The 20,278-nt window shown below is 44.8% G+C and overlaps 1 protein-coding gene across 10 annotated transcripts in view; it reads right to left on the minus strand.

Annotated features, from left to right (window-relative positions):
• Nucleotides 1–8,234: 8,234 nt before the first annotated feature.
• Nucleotides 8,235–20,278, minus strand: part of NDUFAF1 (NADH:ubiquinone oxidoreductase complex assembly factor 1) — a 28,096-nt gene continuing 16,052 nt past the window's right edge. For all 10 annotated transcript variants that reach the window (XM_068253365.1, XM_068253363.1, XM_068253360.1 and 7 more), the window contains 2 exons: nt 9,891–9,965; nt 8,235–8,430 (listed from right to left, as the gene is read on the minus strand). In XM_068253365.1, coding sequence (XP_068109466.1) covers nt 8,293–8,430; nt 9,891–9,965 — 213 coding nt within the window. In that variant the 3' untranslated portion in view covers nt 8,235–8,292. The remainder of the gene's footprint in view (nt 8,431–9,890; nt 9,966–20,278) is intronic.

The raw sequence follows: 20,278 nt of genomic DNA on the forward strand, positions 1-20,278 counted from the left end.
AATCCTTCTCCCAAGTCCACGCAGGCAAGGACAGGACGCTCCAGCGATCTCACAGTGATGTCGGACATGCGGACATTCTTTAGTCTTAGTGGACCACCCTCCACTAACGCCTGGACCGGCAGACAGCCGACTACCTGGCCTTAAGTGTGGATATAGACACTGTGAGCAGCGATAAACCCTTGGACTACTGGGTGCGCAGGCTTGACCTGTGTCCAGAGCTGTCCCAATTTGCCATCCAACTTCTGTCTTGCCCTGCCTCAAGCGTCCTGTCAGAAAGGATCTTCAGCGCAGCTGGAGGCATTGTCACTGAGAAGAGAAGTCGCCTAAGTCACAAGTGTTCAGTACCTCACCTTTATCAAAATGAATGAGGCATGGATCCCGGAGGGCTACTGCCCGCCCGAAGACTAAGTCAGTCCCCACACACAGCATCTCTGCCGAAGGCCGCTTGCCTTCTCCGCCACCACCAACATGGTCCAGGACTCCAGGCGGATTCCTGAATTTTTAAGGCTGCTGCTAGCAGTGGCCGCTATAATAATTTTTCTGGTGCATGTACATGCCTGCCTAATTTTTCTGGCTTGTACATGTGCCCATTCCCCTTGCGTATCACATTGAAGCATTGACCTCCGGCTAAATGAGTGTCTCGGGGAAGGGGGGGGGGGGATTTGGGGGGTGGCACACCAAAGATAAGGTCGGTGCAATTTAGCATTCAATGTGATTTCTGCCCTTAAAACGCTGCTTTGCGTCCAATCCAGATTTTTCCCCGGGACTTTTGGCGTCTATCCCACTCATCCATGGCCCCTCCATGTGTTAGACCCCTTGAAACATCTTTTCCATCACTTTTGTGGCCAGCATAAAGGTTTCTAGTTTTCAAAGTTCACATCCCCATTAAAGTCTATTGCGGTTCGCGAAAGTTTGCGTGAACCAAACCTTTTGCGGAAATTCGCGAGCCGGGTTCGCAAACCTAAAATCGGAGGTTCGAGCCATCTCTACATACCAATTTCTTGTTAGTCCTGCTGATCTCTTAGGCTACAGCAGTGGCTGAATCACACACCTGAAACAAGCATGCAGCTAATCCAGTCTGACTTCAGTCAGAGCACCTGATCTGCATGCTTGTTGAAGGGCTGTGGCTAAAAATATTAGAGACACTGGATCAGCAGGAAAGTCAGGCAACTGGTATTATTTTAAAAGGAAAAATCCATATCCTTCGCAGTTTAGGTTCCCTTTAAAAGAAAAAAAATATGGCAGCCTCCATATACCTCTCACTTCAGTTGTCCTTTAAGTGGAGTTGCAGTGAATAGCCATGGCGAAAAGAGTCACCTGTCTGGCATGACCCTCACTGAGCCAGTTTAGCACAAGGTCAAGGAACAGGAGGAAGGGACTGTTATAGTCACGCTCCACAAAACTTTTAAGTGTAACAATCTTTGTGACTGTTATTCTACAATGTTGCACCGTTACTACTGTGTCTTTGTGATTGATTAAATGAAGTTCAACTGAGGTGGAGAACAGGAGTAACTGGTTCTAGATGACTCCAGAGCAGGTCATCCCAATTGGTTTGGGCGTTAGCATTTGGCTATTACAGTGTAGACTCAAAGTGGATCAGTTGGCTATGACATTGCTGCCCCTGGGTTTACTGATAACGTCCTTGGTTTGGCTGCCTGTTCTCAGCTATAACTTTGCCAATCCTGGCACCCAGGGGGTTAATAGGCAGGATGCTAGTATTAGGCACTGGCATTATCTGTTACAACAAAGCACAGGTCATTTCAGCAACTGATGCTAGGATTCAGTGCCAGGTGTTATGGCAATAAAACGCGATCATCAGTAGGAATTAGGCTTCACGTATAAGAGTTATTGCTACTGAATGGCGTATGTGGAAATTAAAGCTGAACCAAAATATTGTTCAAAATATCAATAATAAACATACCACCGGCTTCTCCATTTTTCCGTTTAGACAGTCATGTAATTTCCGCCGCTCCCCGCAATCACCGGATGTTTTAATTTCTTGTGGCCTTCCGGGCCCCTGTCAAGATGGCTGCGATCTATAACTACTTCCAGGGCATAATGCGCGTTCACTTGTTGCTGCACCCGTGCACGAGAGGACTCCCAGCACTGAGCATGCTCAGTTTCTCCTCTTGTGCGCTCAGAACTTTCATCCTGCTCGTTCACGCACGGCGTTGACTACCCTGCGCTGAATGAACGAGCATGGAGGGGCGGAGAAAGGGCGGAGACAGGGAGCAGACGCAACCAAGAGAGGTCATAGAGACAGCAGAGCCCTGTCAGCTCAGCATCGACTTGTAAGTCGATGATTTTAACGGGCAGAATTCGGCACCGGGAGAGCCTGCAGAAAGGTAACTAAACTGCGCAGAAGTATGTAAACCTTAAAGGGACATACCTACATTATCAATTTATTGCAAAAAAACATTCTACAGTTTCCGCTTTAAGTGTATATCGGGGGCGTAAATGCAAAGCATGGGGCCCTTTAAAGTTCACTACCCTTCATCTCTTGGTGACCCTCACAGCCTGGGAACCCATCTTACAAGTCTCAGAGAACAAATGTGGCCATCAGGATCTTCACACCCAGCTATCAGAGAAAAGGAAAGTTAGAGTTTCAACCACCTCCCCACCCCCCACCCCCACCTCTGGGGCCCACTGCAGTCACAGGGCTGCTCCCCACTAGTGACATTCCTGGATTAGATGTTAGAGCCAGAATGTAAAATTAAGCATCAGGAACAGATTACTGTTAGAGGTGAAGGTTTGGGCTAGGAATTAAGAAGGGGTATACTGTACGTTAAATGAAGGGGTTAGGTGTCAAGAAAGGGTTAACAGAGGGGAGGGTTAGCATATGGCATCAGGAAGGTGCTAGGGTTAGGGAGGTAAAGAATTAGGAAGGCGATAGTGTCAGCAGTGAAAATCAGAATCAATTCAGTAAGTTGATACAATTTTAAAATAGCTCTGACTTGGTGAAGATATACCGTATATACTCGCAAGCAAGCCGAATTTTTCACCCCCCAAAAGTGGCCCAAAAGTTGGGGGGTCGGCTTGCTTGCGAGTCATGTGCCATTATGGGTAAGTGGGTGGGTGGGTAGGTAGTGCCCCTCCCCGCTCCCCCCACGGCTGCCGCTGCTATTACCCTCTTTCCCTGAAAATAAGACCCACCCTGAAAATAAGCCCTAGCTAGAATTTTAAGCATGCTTGAAATATAAGCCCTACCCCAAAAATAAGCCCTAGCGGAAGTTAAAGAGGAGGAAGAGGCAGCCAGTAAGTGGGGACACAGTGGTGCAGTGCCAATCGGGCACTGATCCTTTCATCCCAGCACACAGTAAGGTTATTAGCTGTGTGCAGGGAAGACAGTTCAAGTGCCTGATCAGTACAGTAGCATACTTTCAAATCCATGATCACAGTACAAAGGAACAAGAAATGTTCTGCTGAGAGAAACTTCCTAATAGAAATATACCGTAAGACATCCCCTGAAAATAAGCCCTAGTACATCTTTTAGAGCAAAAGTTAATATAAGACACTGTCTTATTTTCGAGGAAAGACGGTACCTTAGGCGGCGCCTATAATAGAAATATACCGTAAGACATCCCCTGAAAATAAGCCCTAGTACATCTTTTAGAGCAAAAGTTAATATAAGACACTGTCTTATTTTCGGGGAAAGACGGTACCTTAGGCGGCGCCGCTTCCTCTATCCCCGTCCTGCTCCAGTACACTAATTCACAGCAGCGCGCCCATCGGCGGCTGCTGTGATGACGGAGGAAACCATAGAGAGTGGTTCCCATAGTAATGGCGATACACTTTGCCGCTACAGGAAGCCGCTCTCTATGGTTTCCTCCGTCATCACAGCAGCCGACGACGAACACGGTAAATCCAGCGCTGGACACTTGGGCGCAGCAGCGCAGGAGACTTGGGCGCAGCCGGCGCCACCATAGGCCGTAATAGGAACTACGGCTATCGCAGGCACAGGGAGTAACTTCAGCGCCGTCTAAAGACGGATCTGAAGTTGCTTTTAAAACAATAATTCGGCTTCCAGCAATTGCTGGAAGCCAAATTATTTCATTCCCCCACTATCCATGTCGGCCTGGAGGGGGAATAGTAATTAACACGGCCCGGACTGTGTCCTGCGCCCAAGTCTCCGGCGCCGTTCTCTCTCGTACGCGCCGCCGAGGGGCGCGCTGCTGTGAATTAGTTACCGGAGCAGGACGGGGATAGAGGAAGCGGCGCCGCCTAAGGTAATAGCAGCGGCGGCCGCGGGGGGAGCGGAATTACCTACCTACCCATACTGGGACTATACTAGCCATACTGGGCACAATGCTAGCTATACTGGGGCACTATGCTAGCTATACTGGGGCACTATGCTAGCTATACTGGGGTACTATCCTAGCCATACTGGGCAATATACTAACCATACTGGGCACTATACTAGGCACTTTGCTAGCTATACTGGGGGACTACCTACCCATACTGGGCACTTTACTAGCTATACTGGGCACTATACTAGCTATACTGGGACACACTGGGGGGGGATCACGCGGCCAGCATTTCCTACCCCTGGCTTATATGGGGGTCAATAATTTTTCCTAGTTTTTCAGGAAAAAGTTGGGGGGTCGGCTTGCTTGCGAGTATATACGTTAATATAATGACCCCAGCCAATGAGATAGTCTAGCTCACATTCATAAGTAGGGTCAATCTCAATAATGCCTGAAACGGAAGTTTCTGACTGGAAAACACCTCATTTTATCTCTTGCAATGCTCTGCTGAAGGAACTATTGTCAAGTGAAGACTTGTATCTAGGATCTTTCAAGATGTAATTATAAGCAGTTCCTGCACAAGTCAGCAAGTTTTAGAGTGAAGTTTGACCCTCCATGCAGGTCACACCAGTGCCCCACCACCCACCTCTGCACATGGCGCAGTTACTACGGTGTACTGATGCTGATTAATAGATTAATATTGCACATCTTGTCACAGAACAGCTGTGAGTAACGCGGGCGAATTGGAAGGATCCGCGCAGTCCAATTTCTGATCGCTCTCTGGCTAAATTTGTGCAGCCATTGCAGTAATCAGAAACTGACATTCCTGGTATTTCTTTTTTTTTTTTTTTTTTTTTTTAATAAAGACAGTTCTTTCCCTCCTTCCCCCAAAAGGCAGGAGCCTGCTGCAGCTGTCCCCGGCATCTGCATCTCCATCAGATGGAGCTGATAAGCAGCATGACAGATCAAATTTAGTTGGGAGAAGTCAGACACTCTGGCTACAATCCCAGCAGGGGAGCAGACATGTAGCTTGCTGCCCCCAAGCTTCAAAAGAGCCTTCACTTAGGAATGACCTGCTGTAAATCCCAGATGTAGATCATATTCCATAAACTGCTATGTGTCATATTTTCTGTATTGCCAGGCCGGCAGACCCTCCAAACTAACAGAGCATGATGGGCCCTGTCTGGCGCTGGTTCTGAGGAAGTTTCAGAACATTCTGAGGTTAAGACTGCCAGTTAGGCAGTTCGAAAGTGCCCTGATGATACCACAGGGGTCCCACCCCTAATGTTTGGTATCAGGCTGCTGGGTAAATCGAGACAGACCTGAAAATGTTAGTAAATCTGCCCTGACCTGTACGGTTCTGTGAGATAGAGCCCATATCTGGTTAGATATGATTTCTGGTCCCCAGGACAAGGGGAGGACTCATCTCATATTCTAAGGGGGTGTGTGGCTCCCCACCCTCATTCCCTCCTACTGGATCAGGGGCATAAGAATGGCAGAGGAGCCAAACTCAGTGTCCTCCACCTTGAAACACCATCTTGATCACATCTGTGCCAGCTTGAAGATATGCTGGCATCCACCTGGTCTGAACTCTGAACTTTGAAGGAACTCTACAAGTTTTTCCTACAACAGGACATCTTTCCACAAATCCTAAGTATTTTCTCCCTTTTCATTTCATACTGGCTATTAATGTTTCAATAATTGTTGATTTTAATAATTTTCTGTATATATTAATTGTTTATATTGCACGTAAATAAAGACTTTATCAAAGTCGTTTACTGTTCCGCTACACCTGCTATACAGCCATGTACAGAAACTGAACTCAGGTCTCTGAGGAGCCGCTACTATTGTTGACAGAATACAGCGTGTTTCAACCGCTTTATTTGCAGGATCAGTCAGTCAGTCGTTAGGGACCACTGGTCCATACCAGTGGTGGTGGCAGATATACCCTGAAATAGTGTGTAAGTTGATTTACCGTACCTCACAGGCTCCCTTTTAGTCGGGTTGCTGCCCAAATTCTGTCGATTTCCGGGCACCGATTGCGACCACAGTTTGCATGGTCTGTGTGCTAAAACCGATTGGAAGGCGAATTGCGTTCCGACCACTAGGGCTCCTGTGACACATCTGTCTGCATTTATATGCTGGATTGCCCAAATAAATCACAGTGGATAGTGCCAGTTTCCTGGTAGCACTAATTATAAGTAGTACCTGCTCAAATCAGCAAGTTTTAGGCCTGGAACCAACTACAAATCGTTATTGCTAATCGCAATCGCTAGCGTTTTGTCAGCAATTTCATGGGCGTTTTCTGGCAATTTTGGTAGCGATTTTAAAAAGTGTAAGCGTTTTGCCAGTGATTGTGTAGCGATTAGCGGTTTTAATTCTGATTTGTCCTTTCAATCAATTTTAATTTTTTTACTGTGTGCAGTTACTTCAAAACGCTAGCAAAATCTCTCTGTATAGGTTTGGCGAGCGATTATGCCAGCATTTATATAGTTTACATTGCAGAAACGCTAAACATGCTGCATGTCCTGCATTTGCGATTTTGGTAATCACAATCGCTCCAGTGGAATTTGGCCCATGCATTAACATTAGCTGAGCGTTTAGGGAAATCACTAGCATTTTGAATCGCTCCCTAAACGCTCACAAAATCGATCTAGTGGATTCCAGCCCTTAGAGCAAATTTGACCCTCCATGCAGTCAGACAAGAGTGAGATGAGATCATGCAGTTTCGAGGTGACTAATGATACTGAGAAGTAAAGAACGCCATAAGTGAATGTCAATTTTAAATGGGTTGAACCAACGGTTTAAACCAGTTATTTAATGTAACGTCTCCACCTATAAGTGGTTTGTATGCTGTAGATAAATAATTGTGTGGTATGCAAATTAATGCTTTACGAGAGATTGAATGTTGGTCAAACCATCATTCAATCACCATCAAAACTCTGTCCACTATGTGGTTAAGAATTAAATGGAGATTATGAAACTTTTCTTTAAGGTTTCCTGTTCAATGGCTATCAACCAAATATTGTGATCCAATGCTATGATTTTTCCTGACATATGCTACAGTAGCTTCTTACAAGCGGTGCTGTTTTTGAGCCCAGTCATCCACAGTGCACGTCTGTGGTGATTCCAGCACATGAGGAGGGACAGAGCACCAAAGCAACAGATTGAAAATCCTGCAAGTCACAGTCAGAGGAAGAAATCCGGACAGGAATTATGTCCGCTAATGGAAGATGAGGACTGGATTGCCAATACACCTGCCTAGTATTTATGAATAAAAGGACCAGTATCACAAAAAAATGTAAAATACATGCAAACATACAAATGAGAAGTATGTTTCTTCCAGAGTAAAATAAGATATAAATTACTTTTCTCCTATGTTGCTGTCACTTAAATAGAAATCTGATGGAACTGAGAGGTCTTGGACTAGTCCATCTTCATAGGGGATTCTCATCATGGCTTTTATTCTTTATAAAGACATTCCCTAAAAAGGATTTATACAAAGACGCTATCCAGCCTCTCTGCTCTCTTCACACTTTTCTGGCAGATGGACAGAGCAACTGCCATTCACCAAGTGCTTTTGAAAAGTAAAAAAAAAACAAAAACCTGAGAACCCCCATGAGGATATGGGCTACTCCAAAATCTGTCGGTTCGATCCGATTTCTACCACCTACTGTAAGTGACAGCAACATCAGAGAAAAGTAATTTATGTCTCATTTTACTCTGAGGGAAATGTACTTCCTTTTTGAATGTGTTTATATATTTTACATTTTATTATTTTCGCAATAGTGGTCCTTTAAATGAGAAAAGTATGATTTTCTTGTCTGTATATTCATTCTTAAGCAAATATATTATTTATTGTGTGGTTGACATTCAATGAAAGCGAAAACCATATAATTCTGATATGTATTTTTTCCCTCAAAAATTCTGCATAAAGTGTAATGAAGATTAATTTATTTCCTCATAAAAATAAAATTATTTCAAACAAAAAGAAGTTCAAATATTTAATTTAACTGCAATATAATTAGATGACATTCACAAAGTGCCTTCACATAGGTGTGTTCTTGTACAATTCATATGCACACTTTTCTTTATGTGCCAGATCTTTACACAATGCAATAAAATCGATTTCAAGTTGAAATGGACCGTCCACCATGTCAGCAAGTGTGAATCCAAGACTGACTACCTGAATTATAAAAGAGAAAAGAGAAAAATGCAATGCTTAATATTTGGAAATATAAAAGTACAAGTAATGCCAGGTTTAATAAAGAAGTGCATTCATCATTTGCTTTGGTCTTTTCTTCGCTTGTTTTCCAATTCAACCACATTATCGTGCTTACATTGGAGAAGTTAAACATAAAAACAAAAAACAAAACAGATACTCACCTAAGGAGAGGGAAGGCTCTGGGACCTACAGAGCCTTCCCTATTCCTCTCACGATTTGCTCGTTCCAGCGACTTTCCCGCGCCAAGACTTCCAAAGCCAGTTCCAGAAGGCTTTGGAAGTCTTGGCGAGTCCATACTGCGCATGCCCGAATGTGCGAGAATATGTGCTCGTGCATGTGCAGTATGGTGCAGCCCGTCTCCCGAATCCTCCCGCAGCAGCAGAGAGCAGTCTCTGACCCATCGGTCGGAGACTGCTAATGGGGGACACAATGCTAGAACGAAGGGACTGCAGAAGAAACTAGTTGTATTTGTTACATTAATTAATCAGTTACTTCCAGCATGGGTCTCCTGTGCTTTCTTTCAACCACTTCAGTGCTACTGCTCACCACCCCAGCCACCGCTGTGGTGCATCTGAACAGAGCAGTGTGTGGATTGACAGCTTTTTAGGAACGAGACTCTCCCTGCTAAGGGATTGGGTCTCATACAGCCTGCTTCTGACCTGGTCCCTGGTCTGAGAGGGACAAAAGCCTGCATGCTGATAATACCCATATGTGCATATCAGCCACCACATTCAGGTGAGATCTGTCTACGACTGGCTGGTCTCCCCCTTTTATCATCAGTCTTCTGAGTGCGCTCTTTTTGTGTTGGTTTTTTTTACCTACCCCATGTCCTTTATAGATTTCTCTGCCACTGCAAGTGGACCACACAGAGCAGCACCGACTTCCATCACCTAACACATCCTCTATATATAGAAGACTAATTTTATCCAGCTCACTCCCCCTGTTAACATTTCAGCATGGGGGTTATTTAAGTTTACCTGTCTTGTTGCATTGTGGGAAATAATGTCGGTTTCCAACTGCCTCTGTGTACAGAGCTCTAAGTAAACAAACTTTCTGCAGAGATCACCTAGCAGAATTAAAGTCCATTCACACTGGCAATCACAAAACGCTAGGGCTTAGCATTAGCGTTTTGCGTGGGTAATTTTACCATGATCAGCACAGTAACATCACTGTACACTCTCTAGATTCTTGAGTAATCGCAATTAGCGCTTTTTAAGCACTGTATCACGATCGCTCTAGAATTGCAGTAAAATGATGCATGCACCGCGTTTTGCAATTGCCGCAATCGCGAATCACTCACGGTCTGCGGCAAACACAGCAGTGAGATCACTACCATTAGTTTGCAAGGGCCTGTTCTCACTGAGGCAATACTAAAGTCTCTTTGACGGTTATGGTGTAATAAGCCTTCAAGAATCAGATACCTTATCAGGAATAATTTCATACTGCTGGTCCTGAATTTTCCCTTTATTGGCCATAAAAAACTTGGAAAAAGGAATCTGTAAGGCAATGAAATTAGAAAAAGTTAAACAAAAATAAAAGAAATACAAGGTAAGTAAAGCGTAGTTTACTCTCTACAGAAGAGTTGCATAGTGCTTTTTGCTATAGGTCCAAAAAGCATGTATGAATTTTCAAAAGTTGTCTTATAACTCTTACATAGAATCGTTAAGCTGGGAACAGCCAAGCAACAGCCTCTGTAAAAAAGTTTCCAGCCCACCTTAAAGTGATCATGAGCTGAAGCTTGGGATCAAAAATAGGATACTTACCTTAAGAGAGGGAAGCCTCAGGATCCTATTGCGGCTTTTGCGGCGTCCCTCGCTACTCAGTTGTTCCTTGTTGCTGAGCGCGGCTCCCCTCCACGAGGGCCGCGCAGCTCCTCTTCATGAAGCGTTGCCAGGCAAGCCTGCCTGCTCATCTGCATTACCACAGAGCCCATGGCTCCAGCATACTGCGCATGCGGGCTCGGTCGGCTATTGCGCTGCAACACTGGATGAAGAAGAGCTGCGAGGCCCCAATAGGATTAGTGACAATGCCTTGTGGCAAATCTTCTGGGCGGCCGCACTCAGCGACGGGGGACATCTGAGCAGGAAGGGAAGCCTCAATACAATCCTGAGGCTTCCCTCTCTTTAAGTATCGAATTTTACTCTTTAAGCAGTACTTTTGCATCTCAAGATGTAATTCATATTGCCACATTCACATTGCCAATTGAAGAGTATGAACTGTCAGCTTGCATCCTGGGGACATCAGAGTATCAGTTTTTAAATGTCAGTGGTAATAGTTATACATTTTCAGCTACCAATTTAAACCCCCCCACCCCCAACAAATGCTGTCCCAAATGCCTACCTTTAACCCTCATTATGACTTTATGAATTTTCTTAAAGGACTTACGAGGCCAATAACAAAAAAGTGAAGTACCTGCATCATGTTTAAATGCACGGAGGACGCCATCCGCACCCTCTGTGCAGTTCCGCCAGGTCCCCGCAGTGCAATCGGCCCCTGTGCTGCTCCCGACCCCACAGCCCGGGTCGGGCTCTCCTGCCTCTCCTAATATGGCTGCCGGAGCTGGCCGCGACTGCGCAGGAGACAGCCTGTAGCGTGGATGGGGGGTGAGGCCCTAGAGCTGCGCAGCCGCACTAGAGTCTGTTATGGTGATTGTAATGTGACCCTCAGGTCATCAAAAGAGAACAGGGGTTCCACTTTAATAGCTGCCCATAACATGCTCCACAGTGTCAAATCATGAATTTCTCCATGCCACATATAATTCAACCTCCCGCATAATCCATGCATGTAAATCAGTTCATCTCTTCATATCTCCATCAGCTCAGAAAAGCCATCTCATGATCATTTTAACAGCATAGCATGGTAAGGCCTGTAGCAGCAATGAGCAAACACAGTCTGTGTCCAGTCGTGCAGAGTAGCAAAGCACATGAAACAGCAGGCACATACAGTGGTGTGAAAAACTATTTGCCCCCTTCCTGATTTCTTATTCTTTTGCATGTTTGTCACACTTAAATGTTTCTGCTCATCAAAAACCGTTAACCATTAGTTAAAGATAACATAATTGAACACAAAATGCAGTTTTAAATGATGGTTTTTATTATTTAGTGAGAAAAAAAAACTCAAAACCTTCATGGCCCTGTGTGAAAAAGAAATTTCCCCCTGAACCTAACAACTGGTTGGAGCACCCTTAGCAGCAATAACTGCAAGTGTTTGCGATAACTTGCAACAAGTCTTTTACAGCGCTCTGGAGGAATTTTGGCCCACTCATCTTTGCAGAATTGTTGTAATTCAGCTTTATTTGAGGGTTTTCTAGCATGAACTGCCTTTTTAAGGTCATGCCACAACATCTCAATAGGATTCAGGTCAGGGCTTTGACTAGGCCACTCCAAAGTCTTCATTTTGTTTTTCTTCAGCCATTCAGAGGTGGATTTGCTGGTGTCTTTTGGGTCATTGTCCTGCTGCAGCACCCAAGATCGCTTCAGCTTGATGGCCGGACATTCTCCTTCAGGATTTTTTGGTAGACAGTAGAATTCATGGTTCCATCTATCACAGCAAGCCTTCCAGGTCCTGAAGCAGCAAAACAACCCCAGACCATCACACTACCACCACCACCATATTTTACTGTTGGTATGATGTTCTTTTGCTGAAATGCTGTGTTACTTCTACGACAGATTTAACAGGACACGCACCTTCCAAAAAGTTCAACTTTTGTCTCGGCGGTCCACAAGGTATTTTCCCACAAGTCTTGGCAATCATTGAGATATTTTTTTAGCAAAATTGAGACAAGTTTTAATGTTCTTTTTGCTTAAAAGTGGTTTGCGCCTTGGATATCTGCCATGCAGGCCGTTTCTGCCCAGTCTCTTTCTTATGGTGGAGTTGTGAACACTGACCTTAATTGAGGCAAGTGAGGCCTGCAGTTCTTTAGATATTGTCCTGGGGCCTTTTGTGGCCTCTCGGATGAGTTTTCTCTGCGCTCGAGGTAATTTTGGTCGGCCGGCCACTCCTGGGAAGGTTCATCACTGTTCCATGTTTTTGCCATTTGTGGATAATGGCTCTCACTGTGGTTCGCTGGAGTCCCAAAGCTTTAGAAATGGCTTTATAACCTTTACCAGACTGATAGATCTCAATTACTTTTGTTCTCATTTGTTCCTGAATTTCTTTGGATCTTGGCATGATGTCTAGCGTTTGAGGTGCTTTTGGTCTACTTCTCTGTGTCAGATAGCTCCTATTTAAGTGATTTCTTGATTGAAACAGGTGTGGCAGTAATCAGGCCTGGGGGTGACTACAGAAATTGAACTCAGGTATGATAAACCACAGATAAATTATTTTTTAACAAGGGGGGCAATCACTTTTTCACACAGGGCCATGTAGGTTTTGAGTTTTTTTTCCTCACTAAATAATAAAAATCATCATTTAAAACTGCATTTTGTGTTCAATTATGTTATCTTTGACTAATAGTTAATAGTTTTTGATGAGCAGAAACATTTAAGTGTGACAAACATGCAAAAGAATTAGAAATCAGGAAGGGGGCAAATAGTTTTTCACACCACTGTATAGTTGGCTTAAGCAATGCATCTTATATAGCCAAGCAAGATTTGCTGAGTGAAGTTAGCAGATCATATGCCCAATGGGCTCTTACTGTGTCATCATGTTAGGAGAACCCGGCAGTATGTAGCGAGAAGCAGCCGGAGAGGGACTTCATGCAGGTCCAGTGGAGCAAGAGAAAGCGGTGGTATGAAGATTGGGAGCCAGGGGCCTGTATTAGGCGGCATGGGAGAGCGGAGGTGGTCCCGTAATGGTGGAGGACGGCGTCCTCGATCAATTCTTTAGAAGGCATGTCCTTTCGGAGGTGACGCTGTGGCTATGTGCAGGCCACCGTCCAATCCGGCCGCAGCGAACGGCCCCTCCCGCCCCCGAGCCAACACGAGAGGGGGGGGGGGCGGGGCAGGCAGACACGAGTGGCGCACCAACCAATAGCACGCCCGGCGCGTATGCCAAGCCCCGCCCCCCCGCACGCAGGCCCGGGGGAAGGGGCGGGAGACACCAAAGAGCAGCCGGATCAGACGGCGGCAGCACAAAGAGTCACAAGCGCCCCACATCTAAACCAAATCAATATTGCAAGAATCATCACATGGCTTAGCCAATATTCAAAATTAGACAGACCATCCGTACTAAACGGTGGTATACCGACAAAACCAATTGGAAAATGTTTTTTTATTTATGTATTTATATAAACAGCAAAAAATCAAACTCCGCTCAAGACTGCTATCAAAGGTAAGCCCATTCTTTAAAGGGAAGGATCGCACATATATCCAGTGCGCATCCCCATCCCGATGGGAACCGTGCCCACATAGGCACTTCATATATGAAGCTTATGTTGTAATCCATTTAAGAACCACAGCGGAATATAATGTCTAAGATACCCAGATGGACAGCACCCCACCCCCCACACATTGAAATGCAACACAGACGCAGGACAACAAAAAATGGGACCCAACAGCAGCCCCAACGGTAGCCTCAACGGTAGCCCAATTAATGAGGTGGAAGAAAGGGAGTATAGCTCGTGTTTTCATTCAGGCCTGGTGGTTTAGTTGCCTCCAAAGATCCAACGTGCTTCTCGCTGTAAAAGTAAGCGATCCATGTTCCCACCCCTCATAGAACTATGGATCCTGTCCAAACCAACAAAACGCAAAAATTAAAACCTACCTCGGTGAACGGACTTAAAATGTCTCGCCACAGGAGTGAGATTATTAACATTTGAACTTTTAATACTCGTAATATGCTGCGAGATTCTTAAACTGAATTCGTTTTTGGTCTTTCCCACATAAAAAAGACACCACATGGGCAAAGCAGTAGATATACCACAAGGGTAGTACTGCAGTTATATCGGCATACCGAACGACCGCCGCAGGTGTATGTACCAGTAAATTTACAATGTTTCGTGTTGGTTTGGGGATCCACAAAATGACTGTTCACTAAAAAATCCCGCAGAGATGGTGCTCTACGGAATGAGAGGAGGGGAACTTTAGTTACCATAGTGCTTAATTTGGTGTCATTAGTAAGGATGTGCCAATGTTTCTCCAATATTTTGGAGACCTCTCGATGTTACGCAGTAAATTTAGTGCAGAACCTAATAGCCTCTGTTCTCTCTCGGGTGGAATATCTGTTCGTGTTTAATAGTGCGGATCTATCACTAGCATCCGCCCTCTTGTACGCTTTCACTAGTCTTATCTTTTTAGCCCCTTTGTCTAAATCTCGATCTCAGCTGTGCGGCCTCCCTCCGAAAAGTAGCATCCTCGGAACAATTCCGTCGGATACGTAAATACTGTTCGGTGGGATTTCCTTTAATAGTGGGATTTGGGTGGAAACTTTCCGCCCTCAATAGCGAATTTGCAGCGGTTTCCTTTCAATATAAACGTGTAGAGATAAGACCATCAGCCGAGATCAAGAGATCTAGAAATCACACCTCAACCAAGCTCATATGCATCGTAAATCTAAGATTCCAAATGTTCTTGTTAATGATTTCAATGAAACTGAGTAAAAGATCTCTCCAACCTTCCAGAAAATCAAGATATCGTCGATGTATCTATGCCAGGCCAAAATGTGGCAGAGGTACATCGTTAGGCTCTCATCTGAAAATAACTCTCTCTCCCACGCCCCCAGGTACAGGTTGGCATACGACGGAGCACAAGTTGTGCCCATCGCAGCCCCCTGCACCTGGAGGTAGTGGGCACCCTCAAATAGAAAAATATTATTTCTTAAGATAAAATCCAACAGAGTCAACAGAAACATGTTATGGGCCGTATTTTGTATGCCTAATTCCCCAAGAAAAATCCTAACTGCCTCGACCCCCAAGTCATGCGGTATGCATGAGTAGAGGGCCTCCACGTCCAGGGTCACTAACAGAACGCCAGGGGGAAGCTGAAGATTCTCTAAAATTTGTAATAGATATAACGAGTCACGAACATATGATGGCAATGCTCGAACTTGTGACTGAAGATGTCTGTCTACATATACGCTAGCGCGTTTAGACAAGGATCCGCGACCTGACACAATTGGGCGTCCATGTGGTTTACTTAGGTCTTTGTGGACCTTGGGAAGTGAGTAAAAGGTGGGCATTATTGGATTCAGTACCTTCAAAAAGGTCACTGTATCCAAATCTATTACCGTGCGAGATAAGGCATCATCAATAATCGCAAATAGCTTCCCCTGACATCGTGCAACCCTGGACGGGGGGACCCTCACATAGCAACTCTGCCGATTCAGAATATCAAGGCACATCTCTCTATACAATTCAACCTTCATAAGCACTATGTTTCCTCCTTTATCTGAAGGTTTAATTACCCATTTTTTGTTAGTCATTAACTCCATAAGTGTGTTGCGTTCAGCCAGATCTAGATTGTCATCATCCGATCTGCAGCCTTTTAATTTGAGAATGTCCCTCTCCACCACCTCAATAAAAGTTTTTAAATTAGGAATAGGAGAGAAGGGCGGAAATTTTTGGGAAGTATTACACAAACCCACCTCATCCAAACTTGGGACGAAGTAGGACGCGTACATATTCATTTGCTCGGTTGAAGAGCAATCCACAATATCTTCTGATAATTCATTTAAGGTTTGGAGGATAGCCAGATCCTCCTCTAACCGCGGTTTCTTCAAAATGTGTGAGGGAACTTTTTTAGATTTATCACCGTAGAGGGCCTGTAATAAAATTCGTCCTACAAACAAATGCAGATCTACTGTAGTATCAAACACATTTATATTATATGTGGGACAAAAGCCCAAACCTTTAGATAGTAATGATAGATACTGCTGGGGGATCTCTTCCCCTGTTAAAATTGATGACTTCCAGATCTGCATTTGAGGAACTGGCGCCTCCACAGTTCACATCTTTCACCTTCCCGACTTCTGACCATTGGCTAAAAAAGCCGAGGCTGAGCATGAGGAAGGTGAGATGCCATCGGAATCCTCCTGACATGATGAATCTGTGTCCTTACAAGTATTGTCCTTTTCTTTGCTTTTTTTGCTATTCGGTTTACGTGTAATCTGTCCAATCTATTTATGTCTCAAATTGTATTATTTAGTGGTTTTGTTACCAGAGACAGAGCTATCTGAAACAGGAATGCTACTGCCAATGGATGAGTCTGATTCTTCCGCAGCCTGAGGCTGCTTAGGAAGATCTTTTTTAGGAGGTTTAGGTTTGTTAGGAACACGTCTTCTTGGATTGCTCCACCTGTAGGCGGATCAAATTTTGTATGCCATTCTATCCCATAGAACTTTTTGATCTCTATGTATGACCAAATTTTTGTTGAATTTACATTTTACAAATAAATAACTTTTTTATATATAAATAACAGTTTTTTACAAATAAATAACTGCAAAGTGGGGTGTGCGTAATTATTCAGCCCCCCTGAGTCAATACTTTGTAGAACCACCTTTTTTTGCAATTACAGCTGCCTGTCTTTTAGGGTATGTTTCTACCAGCTTTGCACATCTAGAGACTGAAATCCTTGCACATTCTTGTTTGCAAAATAGCTCCAGCTCAGTCAGATTAGATGGACAGCGTTTGTGAACAGCAGTTTTCAGATCTTGCTACAGATTTTCGATTGGATTTAGATCTGGACTTTTGACTGGGCCGTTCTAACACATGGATAGGTTTTGTTTTAAACCATTCCATTGTTGCCCTGGCTTTATGTTTAGGGTCGTTGTCCTGCTAGAAGGTGAACCTCCGCCCCAGTCCCAAGTCTTTTGCAGACTCCAAGAGGTTTTCTTCCAAGATTGCCCTGTATTTGGCTCCATCCATCTTCCCATCAACTCTGACCAGCTTCCCTGTCCCTGCTGAAGAGAAGCACCCCCAGAACATGATACTGCCACCAACACATTTGACAGTGGGGTTAGTGTGTTCAGAGTGATGTGCAGTGTTAGTTTTCCGCCACACATAGCGTTTTGCATTACGGCCAAAAAGTTCCATTTTGGTCTCATCTGACCAGAGCACCTTCTTCCACATGTTTGCTGTGTTCCCCACATGGCTTGTGGGAAACTGCAAACAGGACTTCTTATGCTTTTCTGCTATCAATGGCTTTCTTCTTGCTAATCTTCCATAAAGGCCAATTTTGTGCAGTGCATGACTAATAGTTGTCCTATGGACAGATTCCCCCACCTGAGCTGTAGATCTTTGCAGTTCGTCCAGAGTCACCACCTCTTGACTGCATTTCTGACCAGCGCTCTCCTTTTTCAGCCTGTGAGTTTACGTGGACGGCCTTGTCTTGGTAGGTTTACAGTTGAGCCATGTGCATTCCATTTCTGAATGATCACTTGAACAGTGCTCCGTGGGATGTTCAAAGCTTTGGACAGCGTTTTGTAGCCTAAGCCTGCTTTAAATTTCTCAATAACTTGATCCCTGACCTGTCTGGTGTGTTCTTTGGACTTCATGGTGTTGTTGCTCCCAATATTATCTTAGACAACCTCTGAGGTCGGCACAGAGCAGCTGTATTTGTACTGACATTAGATTACACACAGGTGCACTATATTTAGCCATTAGCACTCATCAGGCAATGTCTATGGGCAACTGACTGCACACAGACCAAAGGGGGCTGAATAATTACGCACACCCCACTTTGCAGTTATTGCTTTGTAAAAAATGCTTGGAATCATGTATGATTTTCATTCCACTTCTCACGTGTACACCACTTTGTATTTGTCTTTTATGTGGAATTCCAATAAAATGTATTCATGTTTGTGGCTTTAATGTGACAAAATGTGGAAAACTTCAAGGGGGCCGAATACTTTTGCGAGCCACTGTATTAAATGTAAGGCTTCAAGGGCAGAATGGTGACCAGCATTTTGGCCATTCTGGGTTGCTTTTTCCATGTTGTGTCAGACAGGCCGCAGTGTTCTCCCCAGGCTCTTTTAGACGGGTGCTCCACCCGGCTAGTTTTGGTGAGCATCCAGCTGTTATCAGCTCACCACCTCCTATTCTGTAAGCAGAGTTGCGCACAGAACCACTGGCCCTGCATTCTCTCATCTCGCCCCATCCAGCTACTTTTTCATGCCACCGGCTACATTTTCATGCCACCCAGCTGGAAGAATTTTCTGGGGAGACCACAGCAGTGGAAGGCCAGGCTACTATAGTGGTGTGCAAATTCCTACAGTAGCTGGCTGACTAAACTTTGGTTTTGTTTTAGGGGTAGGCCAAGCCATGGTGACTTCAACCTTTCAAGTCTCACATTGCATCTTCCTACCTGGTGTCCAAGATATTGGACTTATGTCATGCAACTGAAATGCATTGTTGAAGTGGTGTTCCTCTCCTCCCAGCTAGCCAGTGACTCCATGTACCCTCTGCCTGAAATACAGCTGATCCCGCTGGCACAACCACCACCATACCAGACCAGCTGCTCGCACCACCACCATGCCAGACCCGCTGCTGCTGATCCTCACAGCCAGACCCGCCGCGTAGCTTCAGCCTCACATGGAGCCCCAGCACAGGATTCCATCACTGATCTCCCCCCAACCTCCGTGGCAAAGATTTGCCGTAGAGCAGCTGATGGCACCGTAAGCTGGCAGCCCCAGCAATTGGCTTAGCTTCTGCTAGTCCCCCCCCCCCCCCCCCCGTACTTGTCAAAATACATCTGATTCTGATACAAGCAGGCAAACACAACAGCGAGTGGATAAGAGGAAATAAATAAAAGTTTTTTTTCTCAAGAACTTCCCGCAGAAGTCAGCTTTTTAGTACAGTGTTAATCACTTAGCCCTAAATGATCCCATTAAAGATAAAGCTGCTGACGTGATGAGACAGTAGCCCTCTAAGCCTCATGCTGAAGCTCTGAATGCTTGAAAATCCATGTGCAGTACAAGTACCAGCCAGTTAAGGAGCATGTCATGGGCAATGTTAACTAAGCCAACAGCAACCTGAAGCATAGCTGAGATTTTAGCCCTTTTTAAGCAAGGTATGCAACATTTGCTGCTGTGCTTTTGAAAAATGATGCACTAATGAAGACAAGCCAGATTTTAAAGGGAACCCAAGGTGAGAGACATATGGAGGCTGACACAATTACTTTAAAACCTGGCTGGATTAGCTACTTGAAGAAGAACAGTGTGTAAAACAGAGGCGCCAGGTGAGGATAAAATAATTAAAAAATTTTAAAAAAAGGAGGTAGTGGTGGACTTACCTCCCACAAACTAACTCAAAAGTCAATGCAAACTGAAAAATTGTGAAAAAACCCCTCTGCTATATATTGCAACGCATTTTATGGGCAATATCCTGCTTCATTAGGCAGTACTGGGAGCTAGGAGGAACATATATGCTAGGAACGCATATTTATCAGAGAAATCTAGATAAAACATACCGTATTTTTCGGACTATAAGACGCTTCCGGACTATAAGACGCACTTAGGTTTAGAGGGCAAAAACCAGGAAAAAAATACTACTAAACCTACTTGCGTCCATAGTGCAGAAGTGTCTTATGGACCCCCTTCCCATGTCTCTATCTAAGTAACTGCCCAGCTACACTAACCATAGCTGCCCCCACCAAATACACACTACACTAACCCTGATGCCTCCCCCCTTCAGCTACACTATACTACACAAACCCCCTCCCCTTCTCCCTTCCCCCACCAGCTACATTAACTAACCAGTACAAGAATATTGCAGATATCACCAGTCTGGGTGACAGCAGCTTCTTCCAAAAGTATCTGGGTCCAGCGTGGGTATCCAGGCTGTAAATGCTAAGGAGGTCCGCAGTGGGCTCAAGCAGCCGGTGTTCCAGCATTTTAACATACATTGACCGGCATAGCAGCAGCCGCGGTAATGACT

Source organism: Hyperolius riggenbachi, chromosome 9, assembly GCF_040937935.1.
Source record: "Hyperolius riggenbachi isolate aHypRig1 chromosome 9, aHypRig1.pri, whole genome shotgun sequence".
Taxonomy (NCBI): Eukaryota; Metazoa; Chordata; class Amphibia; order Anura; family Hyperoliidae; genus Hyperolius; species Hyperolius riggenbachi.